The 15,783-nt window shown below is 40.3% G+C and overlaps 1 protein-coding gene across 1 annotated transcript in view; it reads left to right on the top strand.

Moving 5' to 3' along the window:
- Window positions 1-15,783, top strand: part of Znf236 (zinc finger protein 236) — an 88,455-nt gene that overhangs the window by 43,577 nt on the left and 29,095 nt on the right. The window contains exons 12-21 of the mRNA XM_005356415.3: window positions 2,271-2,412; window positions 2,920-3,180; window positions 4,613-4,866; window positions 5,929-6,030; window positions 6,435-6,586; window positions 8,775-8,878; window positions 9,318-9,469; window positions 10,848-11,060; window positions 13,886-14,168; window positions 14,995-15,098. Of these exons, the coding sequence (XP_005356472.2) occupies window positions 2,271-2,412; window positions 2,920-3,180; window positions 4,613-4,866; window positions 5,929-6,030; window positions 6,435-6,586; window positions 8,775-8,878; window positions 9,318-9,469; window positions 10,848-11,060; window positions 13,886-14,168; window positions 14,995-15,098 (1,767 nt within the window). The remainder of the gene's footprint in view (window positions 1-2,270; window positions 2,413-2,919; window positions 3,181-4,612; window positions 4,867-5,928; window positions 6,031-6,434; window positions 6,587-8,774; window positions 8,879-9,317; window positions 9,470-10,847; window positions 11,061-13,885; window positions 14,169-14,994; window positions 15,099-15,783) is intronic.

Raw genomic sequence — 15,783 nt, 5'->3', positions numbered from 1 at the left:
CCTCCCGAGTGCTGGGATTAAAGGCGTGCGGCACCACCGCCCGGCTCAGTATAATGTTTTATACCCAAATTGTTACCTTAGCAGTATTAGAATACATTAATATACTGTAACCAAAATTTCATCTCTTACTGAGGGAAGTTGTTTGCTGGTAAAGAACCATATGGTCAAATATTTTTCAGAACTTTTAGAGCTGTGTGAAAACTTAAATTCATTCCCCAGACCTCTCAATACTGCCTTCCCCTATTTTGATAGACTTAAAACCTGGGGTCTAGGGCAGTTGTTAACTTTGCTTTGGGCCATGTGGCTGACTTGACTTAGAACCTGGATATTATGATTTCAAAGCTGGGCTCATGGTGTCACTTGAAGCTCATGTCCTTTCTGTATCCACTTCGACTGGACCCTGGTTCAAGAGCAGTTGTACATTGGTACAAAGCTCTCTCGGGCTTCACTCAGTTGAGCTAAGTTATGGTTTATAGCACCAGGGATAGTGTTGTACTTGAACTTCTTTGTTATACTCTAAATGCTTTGCTTTGAAGTTAGGATCTAGGTTTTAAGTAGAATAACAAACAGACTAAGTATTGGCGTCAGGACTAATCTTGATTTCCTCCCCAAAGTGATTTGAAACAAATGTTTTCAATCAAGTATTTTACACAGATGTAGTAAAAAAAAAAATCGGAGGGGGAGAGGACTAAAGTTTGAAGACAAATTCATTTATTGTTTATGTTTACTGAATACATACAACCTCAAGGTAATTTTATATAGTAATTTTAATATCTCTGCCATTTGTGACCTGTCACAAGAGAACAGATAAGGAATTTTCCACTTTCATTTTAGTGTTCAAAATGCTTGGGTTATGAAACATTTCATACTTCAGATTAGGGATCCTCAACCTGTGTTCTTAACTACAGTTACAGATTTTGTGTATGTGATTGTGTATGTATGTGTGTGTGTGTATATAAGCGTAATGTGTAGGTGTATGAAATAAAACTTGCATCTCAGCATATTTATATGATATCTGTATTAATTGTCATTTATGAAATATTTTTTGAAATTTATGCCCTGGCAATGCTGAAGCATGCATGAGTAGCCCATATATGGTGGTTCTGTTGAACTTGTCCATATTGGATTTCGTGGTCTGAGCTGATGAGGACGACTGGCCAGGTCAATTGTCATGTATACTGTTTTAAAAATAGCATCATGTTATGGTGGTTGATTTTTCAAATTTATGTTTTTTGTCTTAGTCATTGTTAACTATACTAAACACATATTTATCTGTTTTATATCAAGATTTATGTTAGTGTGTTATATGGGAGGTAGATGTTTTTCCACATTCTGTCATTTTTCAGTATTTAAACAATGTTACTATGTGCAATAGTTGGATTCCAGGTGTTTTCCCCTAAGCTCTCTAACAAGGCAATAATTTTCTTTGTTTTTATAGAAGAGATTTTAAAGAATTTACAGTCACTTGTAGTTTGCTCTTGACTTATATTAAGTAAAATTTATTTGTACCCATCTTTGAGATTAGTAGTTTCCTAAAGCACCAGAGATCTAATAGAAATGACTGATAGAGTCAGCACAGTAGGACTTGATGTGTGTTTTATTTATCCGCATTTCTTGTTTAAAGATTGAGAGCTTATAATTAGCCTTGTTTTGATAGACCTTGTCTGAACAAAATTAGCAGAGATAAAAATGAGAATCACTTTATTTAATTGTTCAGCAGTGATAAGAGCAACAATGTCTTATCAACCATAGATACATCTCTTCAGCCCATAGCTAATTATCTTGCCATTACAAATATCCCTTTAATATAAAACTTTGGAGAAAATACTGACATCTACAGAACAATATTTCATGTTGGAAGTATTTATTTATGTTTTGAGTTTATTATTGTATTATGCCACTATTCATACTGAATACAGAGAGATTTAAAAACCTGACAAAAGTTTTGGATGGACGTATGTAAATTTCATGTCAGTATATGTCTATATTAAAAGTAAATGTAGAAAACCATTAAATAATGGCTCTGGAGTCCAGTACATATTTATAATAATATACACATTCTTCAGTGCCAGAAAATAGCAATTGATAACTATTTCACCATAGGCATTGAAATGACGCAGTTAAGTGGATGACGTAATCAATATGCCTTTGCTGTGACCGTGGAGTCTGTAGCACATCAGGGGTCTTGTTCCTATCTTAAAGCAGATGCCTTTGGCCTGTTAGTAGTAACACTGACAGTGAATTATTCCCACTTTTCTTTGGATTTATAGGTCTTATCCAGCCCATTCCAAAAAACCAATTTTTCCAAAATTATTTTAATAATAATTTTGGCAATGAAGCAGATAGACCCTACAAATGTTTTTACTGCCATCGAGCATACAAAAAGTCTTGTCATCTTAAACAGCACATCAGGTAAGTCAGAGGGGAGGAGGAGATTGAGTACAAGTCCAGAGAGTCTGTGATCTGCTGACAAAGTATTTAGGATGGTATTGCTAGCTTATGGTTAAAATGTTTTATTTGACAAAACAATACTAATTTGTGATTTTTTTAATTCTTGAATATTTTCATTCAAATATTTTAGTCAGATATTGTCCCTGAGTTTTATTTTTATTCCAGTTATATTTAATGTTTGCAATTTCTAGCATGTTTTATTTTAATGAGAATGTGTAGATGCTCTCACCAGAGCTAACGTCAGTGAACAGTTTTCTGAAAACAGAGCTAGTGGAAGGTTCATGCTCACTCCGGTGTGTGCAGCTTGGTGTCTCTGGCGGGTCACTTAGCTGGGTCTCAGTCTTGCTCACTTAGAAAACATGGAAAGCGAGATCTTTTCTGCATACCTTTAGAAGAGTGCAGTATCTCTGAGTATATATGTGTTAAAATGGGTAATAAATGTATTAAGGTTTTTTCCTACGTTTTTAGATCACATACTGGTGAAAAACCTTTCAAATGTTCGCAGTGTGGCAGAGGCTTTGTCTCTGCAGGAGTGCTCAAAGCACATGTTCGGACACACACTGGACTGAAGTCTTTCAAGTGTCTGATCTGCAATGGAGCCTTTACCACGGGTGGCAGCTTACGGCGACACATGGGCATACACAACGACCTCCGCCCATACATGTGTCCCTATTGCCAGAAAACATTTAAGACTTCACTAAACTGCAAAAAACACATGAAAACCCACAGGTAGGTATAATGCTGATGTACCTGCTGTTCAAGTATCTTCATAATTCCCAGATGGGGTGGGAAGCAGTTAAGAAGTAATTGTCTTTGGTGCCTGTATTGTTATTTCTAACTGAGAGTGATATTGGGTCGAGAAGTTTGGCTGTCTTTGCTTAGGGATCTATGAGAACCATAGATGGTAGCATGAATTTATGTATGTATTTTTAAAAAAATATTTTTTTTGAGCCAGGTGTGATGGCTCATGCCTGTAATCTAAGAACATGAGAGGCTGAGGGAGAAAATACTGTTGTCAATTCATGACCAGACCGGGCTAGAGAGTCAGACCCTGTCTCCAACAAATAAAGAAACCAGGCCAACTATAATGTATGTGTGCGTGGACGGGGGGACACACACACACACACACACACACACACACACACACACACACAGACACACACGGACAGGCAGTGGTGGCACATGCTTTTAATCCCAGAACTCGGGAGGCAGAGGTAGGAGAGTCTCTGTGAGTTCAAGATCAGCCTGGTCTTGAGCGAGTTCCGGGATTGGCTTCATAGCTACTGGGAAATTCTGTCTCAAAAAATCCAAAAATAGAAAAGGAAAAGGAAAGAAAAAGAGAGAAAACAGGATCTCACTGTGTAGCTCAGGATGGTCTCGCAGTCCTGATTGCTGGGATTACACATATGGATACCACCATACCCAGTTAACATTTTTACTTTTAATACTAAGGCAGTCTAATAAGCTAAATGCCTTACTGTATACTGTCTTTTAGAGCTGGTAGTCAGAGACTAGCCCTAACAATAGATGGTGAAGATTTTTAATAAGAAGCCAACTTCACCCAAAAGCCTTCGTATTAGAAATTCAACAAGGGGTTAATCCATTGAACAAATCAGATCTTCCTAATCTAGTCATTTCCCCAGAGTCTCACTTCTGGGCACTGCTGTATGGGAGACGAAGTTCTCAGAACATGACTTGAGATATCCATACATGATACCATACCACAAAACCTGTCTGCCCTGGACCAAGAGTCAGCAGCTTGCAGGATTGCTTTTAAAAAGGCGTGGGGTTTGTTTTGAGACCTTGGTTCACTCTGTAATGCAGGATGACTTTGAACACACAGCAGTTTTCCTGTATCAGCCTCCTAAATGCTGAAGTTACAGGTGTCCACTCTTGTTTTGGCTTTTTAAACTTCAAGATATTGTTGCATGTGCTGTCCTACCTGTCTCTTCTTGCCTTCAAGTCCTGTGATTGCTGACAGCAACTGATAGTAATAGGGTTTCCTTTTAGAAGTATAAAGTAGTTAGCTATAGTCACACCATTACTTCAAAATGAAATAATTGAAGAATAAAAATGTTATTTTAGCAAATGGCATCTTTCACAGATGTTATCTATGCTGTTGATAGTGTCTGCTTTATGAATTGTTGCTGCTTTCCCAAAGATACGAACTAGCCCAGCAGCTCCAGCAACATCAGGAGGAGTCCTCCATAGACGACAGCACAGTGGACCAGCAGAGCATGCAAGTGTCAGCTCCCATGCCTGTGGAGATTGAAAGTGCAGAACTGCAGCAGACCCCAGAGACTGTGGCAGCAGACCCTGAAGCTATACTGGAACTGGGGCCCCAGCACGTGGTAGGCGCAGAAGATGCGGAACTTGGACAGCAATTGGCAGATGAGCCTTTGGAAGCTGACGAAGGTAACGCTTGAGGAGCTTCAGCTTCTCTGATGATCCCAGTGGTCTTGTGGTCCTTGGACTCAGTGTAATCTCTGTTGTCTTCTCTTTGATGCTGGGGCTAATAAGCAGAACTGTGTGCAGGCTAAGCATCTATCTCTGAGCTACATTAGCTGTCCTGCTTGCCTTCTTAAAGTCACAATTTGTGCTAAGTATGTATATGCTAAGTATGAAGCTATGATATTTGATATTATCTTAACTGATAATGATTAGCTTATTTTAGGGATTTGGTGATTTTTGTTCTTGTTTTTTTCTGATGTAGCTCAGGGTTGTTGTCTGTTGTAAATACAAAGCAATCTGACTTCTTGGTGGCAAATTTTTAAATTACTTGAAATTTTAGGCTTACAGAAAAACTTACTGTCCACATTTTGTTGTAAGTTCTTCTGATTTGTACTAAACAAATATGTCAGCATGACCTTCTGTGCCCATATTAAACATATTCATGGCTTATAGAAAGAGGACCTTTTATGCAGGTTTTTATAAACCTCTTTTCATATATTGTCAACATTTTTTCTTTTAGCTTTGCTCATGAGTAATCTGTGACAAGGACTCCATGTAGACTCCCGGGCACAGTGAGGCAGGTTCCTGGTAGAGAATGTAGAGCAGCATGTTGCTTTGTTTCATCGGCAGTGCTGGTCAGCAGAAAGTGGTAGCTGAGCCACATTCATGTGCTCATTGCCACCGATGTCTGCATCCCAACAAGCTTTCATCTTACCAGCCTTGCTGGTAGACAGTTGCTGGCTGATTTATGATTTTGTTCTGTGGCTGTCCTAAAATTTATTTAGTCTGTTAGCAGGAATGTACATGTTTTATCCCCTATGATGCCTGAGTTTTACATAATTACCAAGTATAGCTGGACTTTAGAATATTTCATTATATATATAACTTTTTAGAACAATATTACCTTCCTCTTGTGTTTCTAAAATGAGAGGACTAATTTTTGAAAACTTACTAGAATACTTTTAGATGGGTCAGCAGATGGTTAATGACTTTAGACAGTGTGCACTTCTTTCTCTTTGCCCGTAGATGGCTTTACAGCTCCCCAGGATGCTCTCCCAGGACACATGGACCAGTTTGAAGAGCAAACTACTCCACAGCAGTCTTTTGAGTCTGCAGGACTCTCACAAGGTCAGTGTGAATTTCAGTGAGCCTGCAAATCAGCTGACCTCTGCTAGGTTTAGTTTGCAAATTTGTAAAACTTTATGATTTCAACGATAATTGTAATCATTTATGTTTTTAAACAATGCTTTATAATCTCATCTCCTTAAAAAATGACTTGCATCCATTCGATGAAGGGTCTCCATCTCAGAGAAGGCAATGGGTTGGAGTGGAGATCTGGTGAGAACTGGTGTTCATAGCTGAAGTATAAAGCCTGCCTAGTACCAGACAATTTAGAGCTGCTAGAACATCACCCTGATCTTGACTCTCATTGAGGAAGCAGAAATGCCTAAATGTCTTTTCCTCATCAATTGGTTTTTTCCTTTGGTATGATTGACATGTGCTGTAGAGCTCCTGTACCTCATGTCTTTCAGGTTTCACAGTCACCGACACATACAGTCAGCAGACTCCATTTCCAGCTGTGCAGCAACTACAGGATTCTAGCACACTTGAGTCCCAGGCCTTGTCAACGAGTTTCCACCAGCAAAACTTACTGCAGGTCCCAAGCTCCGATGCCATCGATGTGGTGAGTATGTGCAGAAGGGCTGAGCAGCTCCTTATCCAGCAGATTTCTCTCTGTCTTCTGCTGTAGTCATTTCGAATGCATGTGCTTTCTGTGGCATACTTACATCCCGGGTTAGTACAGGGGCTGCATCACATGCAGCACACAGAACCATCTTTTTTCTGAAAGCATTTTAACTGTACTTCGTCTGATTGACACTGTGGGTAGCTTTGCCATTTTGATTAAGCCAGGAATTTACTAGTATGTTGTATAAGAAGTTGAAGAATATTACTCTAAGCACAAAATGTATTTTTTCTTGTAGAATCATAAATGTTAGAAGGAAAATAAAATTCATTCTGATATGTTAAAAATGAATACAATATAAAACATTATTTCTTTAAGTAATCGGTTTCCTTATAACATTTTCAATCATAATTAAATTTTTCCTCTTAGAGACCCTGAAATGTTTGTTTGATTTTTTTTCTTTTGCAAGTTTTTAAGTAGTGTTAAAAATGTCAGACAAGGGGGCTGGAGAGATGGCTCAACAGTTAAGAGCACTGCCTACTGTTGTTCCAGAGGTCCTGAGTTCAATTCCCAGCAACCACATGGTGGCTCACAACCATCTGTAGTTAAGATTTGGTGTCCTCTTCTGGCCTGCAGAACACTGTATACATAATGAATAAATAAATCTTTAAAAAAATGTCAGACAAATTCAATAGTTACCTCCTTAAAAATCTACCAGTGTTAGTAGTAAGCATGAAAAATCAGAGCATTTTGGGTTTTTTAGCAAGGATGTGGAAAGCATGCATGGCTGAGCTTTACTGTACATCCCCCTGAATAGACTTTTGCCTACTTAGTGCAGGTGATGTAGTAAGATGGTACTTTGTCTAATTTGGTCATGGACGTTGGGTGAACAAGTAAGAAAAAAAATCTTGCTTCCACTGTCTTTCAAGAGTGTTTGTAGTCTATCCTTTAGTTATCCAGGTACTCTGAAGTCTCGTTTGCTCTCTGTCCAGTGTGCATAGGTTGTATTTTGAAGTCAGAAAGCATTGACTAGGCTGGTGTCGTGCTACTGAGCTCCTGTGAGCTCTAGTCCTTATGTCAGAGTAGGGGTCAGGGTCACTGCTCTTTGGTCCTGTCTCTGAGAGGTAGAGGTGACTTCTTGTCCCTTGGGCTCTTGAGACCAGAAAGAGTCTCACTCTTCTCAGAAAGTAGCGAATTTCTTCACACCACTGTGTTACTTTCTACTGCTCCAACAGTATACTTCAGGGAACTATCTTAGAAACAGGAAAGGGTTTATTTTGCTTCACAATTTCAGAAATTTTAGTTTATGAATTATTGGCTCTGTTGCTTTGGGGCCTGTGGCATGGCAGAATGTCATCCTGGGGACATATGTGGTGGAGAGAAATGCTTACCTTGTGGCATTGGAAGAGAGTTGGGGGTTCCAATTTCCCCTATAAGGGCATGCCCTCAATAGCAATATTTTCCAAGTGGGTCCACCCCACAGTTCCCAATAGTGTCACAGAATAGCAGTCAGGATATTATAGGATTTTATAGGATGTCTAGTAGCTAGTCTTCACAGGTGGTAGACTCAAGCTGATGAAAGAGTAGTCTCTTATTAAGATAAATCATGTATGTATAAACTTTGCCCTGAAGTGAGTTATTAATCAGGCATGAGGGTCACATCTATAATCCTAACACTTGGGAGGCTGAGCTAGAATGATCATATGTTGATCAAGTTTGACAAGTTAATCAACTCCAGGCTAGCCTTGGCTAACTAGACTTGGACCCTGCCTCAAACAATCTATAAATAAATACTTTAATAGAAAGTAAATACAATGCTGGGCATGGTGGTACGCGCCTTTAATCCCAACACTTGGGAGGCAGAGGCAAGTGAATCTCTGTGAGTTCAAGGCCAGCCTGGTCTATAAAACGAGTTCCAGAACAGTCAGGGCTGTTACACAGAGAAACCCTGTCTTGGGGGAAAAAAAAGAAAAAGAAGAAGAGAAAAAAGGAAAACAAGAAACATTTTTAATCATATCTGTGGCAAAAAACGTACACTTTGTCTATTTCAGACTACTACCATGGACTACTTGTGGTCTTTTTTCTTTGGAAACTATAGTATGAGCATTTATATCTTTGTTCCTCTTGAGTCGCCCTATGCTTATTATAGATAGTCATTGCTCTTGCTTTATATTTCTGATCATTTTAGGCAACTCGTTTGCTTCCAGAGTCATCTCAAGAGGATCTAGACCTACAGCCACAGCGTCCACAGTTCCTGGAGGACAGCGTGGAACAGAGCAGGCGCTCTTACAGGTGATCACTGCTCAGATCCAGCTCCCAGGCTGAGTGCTGACTGCACGCCTGCCAGTGGTCAAGTGCTCTGCAGCTGTTTTCTCAGACTGAAGTAGGTTTCACCACCTTTATCATTTATAAAGGAGCCAGGAGGTTGCTCATGTTGTGCTTGAGTAACGATTAAATCAAATATGGTCACCTGGTGAGTTATAGCGTTTATCAATTTCAAAATAATACATTTAAGATTACAAAAGAACTTGATCATTAATTGTCATTGCCTCTGTTTTGTACTGCCTGCTCTGTGCCCTGGGTGTGGAACAGTGCTATGGTTTATCTAAGAAACTGACCACTTGGTGAGCGTGCTAAAGCTGCTTTGTTCCCCTCTGTTGCTAGGTATCTGGCTGCTCAGCAGTCATGCTCTGAGTGAACAGGGTCTGAGTTTTCTGTGTTTTGTTTCTAGATGTGACTATTGCAACAAGGGCTTCAAGAAGTCCAGCCACTTGAAGCAGCATGTGCGCTCACACACGGGGGAGAAACCCTACAAGTGCAAGCTTTGTGGGCGTGGCTTTGTTTCCTCTGGCGTCCTCAAGTCTCATGAGAAGACACATACAGGTTACTGTCTGTTCCCTGTAGAAAAGTCCTATAGACTAAATGGTCTTTAGTGTCTTATTATTTCATTTCGTACAGTGCTTTGTTCAAGGTTCATCTGTGCTATAGCATGTATTAGTACTGTGATTCTTTTTACGGTCTGTAATACTGCATTAGACAGATAAGTCAAGCTTAATTTACCTATTTATTAGTTTTACTATTTGACTTCTGTGAACAATTCTATGTAGACATGACTTTATTTCTCCATCAAGGAACACAATTGCTGGGCCATAGGAATAACCCTTTTTAGGGTTGGGTATGGTTCTGGGATGGTGATTATTGGGGAACACTTGCTTAGCATGTGTTCAAAACACTGCAAAAGCAAGCCCACCTGTAAACTTTCAAGCTCAATCAAACTTTTCCAGGCAACCATTTTCCATTTTGCCAGAAAATGTATGAAGGTCCTGATTCTTCCTCATCCCATCAATGCATTGTTTTGTGTTTCTCTTTGATGTCACCATACTTGGGTGGGAAGCATTCACTTGTTGGGGGTATGATTTATGTATCTTGAGTGACTCATGGTGTTGAGTTTGTTACCGTGTACTTGTTGAGAATTGTCTGTCCTAATCATTCTCTCATTTTAAAGTTAGGTTATTTGTTTCATTATCATCAATTTGGTAAAGAGTTAAAAATAGAGCCTGAACATTAGATCTTTTAGATACATACTTTATGATTAAATTACAGTTATCTGTTGAACACATTCTGTTTAATATATTACACATATTTAGCTTCAGTATGTATTCTGTGTAACGCTTTATTTGAAAATGATGGTGCACCACTTACAAATGCACAGAGGAAGAAAAGTCAGTGAATGTGTCTCTTGCTGACTAAGGGGTGATTTTAAGAGCTGCTGAAAAGTTGGTTGTGAGATTAGTGGGACATAGGAAGAACTGTTCTGGAGGCAGAGATAGCCCATCCATTGAGGGAAGGCAGGATCAGTCTAGGTGCTTTTGAGACTCTGTTCTGTCAGACAGGGTCTGCAGCATTGAACTCCATTAGAAGTGAGGCCATGGAAAGGCTTCACAGGTCCTTCCTGGGTCTGACTAATAAACTGTGGCTGCAGCTCCAAGATGGATCCAGAGAAGCATTTTGAGGGTCCTGTCTACAAACAAGCCCCAGCTGAGATGTCAAAGGTGGGGAGAGTGTAGTCTTGGCCTGTTGTGGGCATTAGTAGAGGTCTGGTAAGACATGCTCTGCCAGTGTTCATGTCTCTGACGGTATCCAGTCAAAACCCTGAACTGTGAGCAGGATAAACTCCTCGTGTTACTTGTTTGTCCTGAATGCCCACGATTCCGGGATAATGAAGTGGCACGTTCCCTGCTTGCTTTGTCTGTTGATACAGGAGTCAAGGCCTTCAGCTGCAGCATCTGTAGTGCCTCCTTCACCACCAATGGCAGCCTCACACGGCACATGGCCACACACATGAGCTTGAAGCCTTACAAGTGTCCGTTCTGCGAGGAGGGCTTTCGCACAGCGATTCACTGTAAAAAGCACATGAAGAGACACCAGGCAGTCTCATCTGCAACCTCAACAGCTGCAGACACAGAGGGAGGAGGTAGTTTCTGTTTTGGATTGAAAGTTTACTGGTCAAATGCCAATTTAGTTATAAGTTACAAATTGATTTGAATACTGCAGTCTTACAAATTAAGCTTAGTAGTACCTTGACTTTTTAATTTAAGAATGTGTTATTGAGTGGACATGGTATGTGTATGTGGGTGTATGTGCCATGCCACGTATGTGGAGGTCAGAGGACAGCTTGGTGGAGTTGATTCTCTCTCCTTCCACCTTCACATGGGTCCTGGAAATTGAGCTTAGGTTGCCAGGCTTGTGCAGCATGTACTTTTACCTGCATCTGAGAAGCCCTGAATTAATATAACTACAGTTTATATCTCTCTATAGTTTATTTTCTGAATATGAAAGTCCATATGCCCTTTGAGAAAAAAATCCAGAGACTCACAATGAAGTTGTTCAGCTTTCTCGGTCACCATGCACTGACGTGGCTTCTGATTCAGCATGTGCCATTGCAGCTGCACTCAGCATGCACGTGGGCGGAGTTCATTCTAACTTGTGATGCTGCACTGTACTTTATAATGCACAGAGCTTTCTGTATTTGACATAGTGAGCACAGATGTGTACAGATGCATCCCTGTAGTTGTATTTATTATGATGTGCTGTAGATGAATGCAGAGCTAAGTTTGATTTCCCCCTGGCCAGAGCTATGCTCAGTGTCAGTTTGCATTACTTCATTTAATTCACATTCGGCAGTGTGTGGTTGGAGAGACCAATCTTATTTCCTACCAAACATTACTCAAGTTAATTTGCCCAAATCCTATACCTTAAGTTTATGACTCTGCTGCTTCTGTTTATTGGCTGGCTTCCTTTTAGTAAATTCCACAAGTGAAGTTGGTGTTAGAATGTACTTGTTTTAATTTCACAAGTGATAGCAGCACACAGCAGTGTCATGTTTGTTGAGTGTAGTTATCATAGAGCCATGTAGTGTGTGTGTGTGTGTGTGTGTCATTTTTGTTGTGTTAATAGCTGGTACTGTTACTGAACAGTGGTGCTCAGTGTCATGCCCATGCCATTTACGGTCTTTAGGTCAGTACTCAGAGATGAGATATGCGGAGGAAGTCTTTGCTTTCTTCTCAGTTGATTATCCCCTTATTTGCTTGTGGTCATCTACCCCTGAGGTTATGAGTCAGACCCTAGGATCTGAGAGTAGTGTAGATTCGTCTTACAGTTTGGAAAGTGAGTCTTTACAGATTGCCTAAACCACCTTAATTGTAAACGTCTTGACTTCACTGTTGCAAAGCAGTTACTCAGTCAGCTTCACCAGCAGTCAGTTCTTAGGACTTGGGCTTCTGGCCGTCTGTGTTTATGAAGTAGTTCCATGTGTAGTGCTTTGGTGTGCCTTTGGCTCCAGTAGTTACATTCTGCCATGAGAGCCGAGGAATCACGAAAAGCTACTCAGTTTTCCTTCCTGCGAAGTATCAGACACTACTCAAATCCTGTAGGCTAGCATGAATAATGTTGCAGGCCAGTCACATGTTCCTAGTTAAGAAAGCAAAGATACTGGGAACTGAAGAGATGGCCCAGAGGGGTAAGAGTACTGGCTGCTCTCCAGAGGTCCTGAGTTCAATTCCCAGCAACCACATGGTGGCTCACAACCGTCTGTAATGAGATCTGGTGTCGTCTTCTGGCCTGCAGGCAGAACACTGTATACATAATAAATAAATAAATCTTTTTTTTTTTTAAAAAAAGAAAGCATAGATGCCATTAAGTCAATATTACAATTGCTATGTGGGTTCCTTTTAGGACTTTGTCATACTGCACTAATATTTACAGACACTGATGAGTCTTCTTGTTTGCTTCTCTTACCTGTGGTTTACTCTGCCCCACCAGTGTTTGTGAATGGCTTTTAATTCCTTCGCATTTGGGATGGTTAGCCATTTGGCTTTGCTTGAGCCATCTTCTATTTTTACTATGTATTTTGCTTAACTTTATTGTCTTTTCCTCATTTATGACTTTTTCTATGTGGATCTATATGTATCTTGGTTATTTGAAAAATTTTAACACAATCATCTCCATATTTCACTGTCAAGTGTTGGTGGGGGCCACTAGCTATTACATTTTCCTAAAGCTTTCAGAGTTTACAAGTGTATTAGGAAATTTTTATTTGTGGTATTTTCTTTTTATAGAACTTTTCTGAGTAGATATTGAATTTCTGGGCTCTGTCTTCCATGACTGATCCCCTTTCAGCCCGTCTCCTTCCTGTCTGTCCCATCTTTTCTTGCCCATTGTATTCTAGAGCATCAGTCAGTGGTTTCCCACACCTCCCCTAGTTCTGCTTGTGCTGGATTTAAGTGTTTCAGCCCTAAGCCCCTGGCCCTCAGTCCTATTCTCGCATTTTCATAGCAGTTTGGTCTTTTCTGCAGCTGGAACTTAACCTTGTAACAAGGGAATGTGTGCGTGTATGCATTTTAAGTTTGTAGTCATTCTCATCAAACTGAGGGTTCTTTGCTAGTTTCTTCACCTCTGACTTTTGAGCATATGGCTCTATTCACCTAGTAATCAATTGTGTCCCATGGTCCTATGTGAATATCTACAAATCCTGGTGGGTCTGTGGACTTGGGTGGTTTTTAAGCTTCTGGGTCTGTAAGCTGGCAGAAGCTGGCCTTCAACCACTGCAGATTCCTGGGCCCTCCTTCACTTGTCTTCCTCTCCCTGGTCATACAAGTCCCCATTAGCCCCAATTGGAAAAGCAGCTGTTTGCTGTCTGAAATGTGGCTTAATTAAATCACTAATACTAACCTTACATGCTTCCCCTTCATTTTCTCCTGTTAATGGAGAGTTTGAACCCTTTTCCCATGCTTTTAATAGACACATGTGTGGAGGATGAGGAAGAAAACTGTGACAGAGGTGCATCAAGAAAGCCACGCCCTGAGGTCATCACTTTCACAGATGAGGAAACAGCCCAGCTGGCCAAAATTCAGCCCCAGGAGAGTGCTACAGTGTCTGAGAAGGTCCTAGTGCAATCAGCTGCAGAGAAGGACCGCATCAGTGAGATGAAGGATAAGCAAGCAGAGCTTGAGGCTGAACCCAAGCATGCCAACTGCTGCACATACTGTCCTAAGAGCTTCAAGAAGCCCAGTGATCTGGTGAGGTGAGGATGCTGTCACTTGTATACAGAGCTCTTGCAGACTTGAAAGTGGACTCTGATGCTTTTCACTCCAGTATGGGAAGTTTTATATGGAGTATGTTGTTCCAAACCTGCATTGACTTGGTAGTGAGCTCATGTAGAATGGTGGTGAATGACTTTGTTGCTTACACATCTTCCTGTATGATTGTGATAGAAGCAGAAAATTAACCAGCTTAATTGCAGAACATAGAGTGCCAGGCTGTGCAGGTATAGAAGACTGGCAGATAACTTCTTACAGAGGGCTGCTAGTCAGAGTAAAAGCACAGAACAAACTAGAGACCACCAGATGTCATAGGCCAAGCCGCTAACTGATGACTGATGTGCATATATAGCAGAGTGGTTAAGAACTTGGTAAGAGTTCTAGGGCTGTGCAGAGGAAAAAAGCCATATCTAGTTGTTGCCATCTAGTCTGCAGTCATGACACAAAGCTTGGCTCTAGGAGATCATAGAGCCAGCAGGTGAGGCGCACAGAGCACCTTAATAAGCAGGAGATCATAGAGCCAGCAGGTGAGGCGCACAGAGCACCTTAATAAGCAGGAGATCATAGAGCCAGCAGGTGAGGTGCACAGAGCACCTTAATAAACAGCAGAGCTATAAAGACTGTAGTTAATGCACCATGTGTAGACTGCACTTGCTGTTATACAGTGATGTTTAGATGTTTTATTTGGCCAGATTTAATCAGAAATACCAGCTTATGATTTTTATTTATATGGTTATAAGTTTATGAAGTTGTTTACAAATATGTATTAGTTAAAAATAAAATTCCTTAATTAGAAATGTTTTTTAATAGACATGTTAGAATCCATACTGGAGAGAAGCCATATAAGTGTGATGAATGTGGGAAGAGCTTTACTGTGAAGTCCACACTAGATTGCCACGTGAAGACTCACACGGGTGAGTAGGGCCCCTCGGCATGCAGATTCCTTGGGCTGTGTGTGAATGTTTTCTACACAAATGCTTCTAAATTGCAGAGAACTCAAAATTAAGAACTATGAAAAATAGATTAAAAAGTTTTTTTTATTCCTGATGTAAGGAAAATAAAACTGTTAAAGGGATGAAAGGATAAAACATCAAAAATCAAATTACGAGCTAACTGTCTTCTTACTCGGGCTTTCTGCTCTTCTTTCACAAAGTTCCCATAGATATTCAGTTTGCTGGGACTTGGCTAGTCTGCTGACAGTTACCAGGTTATAGTATCTTTTTATGTGAGGAGAATCTCATCAAGGGGAAATGGTGTCTTTTTCCTTGGCTTTTTTCTTTTCCTGACTTGAGGATATGAAAATTGGTTGTTTTAAAAGCACAAATCTTTGCTCCTTGAAGTCTCCTGTTAGAAGAGTGATTCTCAACCTGTGGATTGTTGACCCCTTTGGGGGTCAAATGGCCCTTTCCCAGGGGCTGCCTAAGATCATTAGAAAACAGAGATATTTACATTATAATTCATAACAGAAGCATCATTACAGTTATGAAGTCTTAATGAAAAGAGTTTTAAAATTGGGGGTCAGCACCATTTAAGGAACTATATTAAAGGGTTGCAGTGTTAGGAAGGTTGAGAACTGCTGAATTAGAAGGCCTCTTCCCT

The sequence above is a fragment of the Microtus ochrogaster genome, chromosome 18 (genome assembly GCF_000317375.1).
Source record: "Microtus ochrogaster isolate Prairie Vole_2 chromosome 18, MicOch1.0, whole genome shotgun sequence".
NCBI classification, from domain to species: Eukaryota; Metazoa; Chordata; class Mammalia; order Rodentia; family Cricetidae; genus Microtus; species Microtus ochrogaster.
Note: the sequence above shows the minus strand (reverse complement) of the source record. Positions and strands in the feature narration are given on the sequence as shown.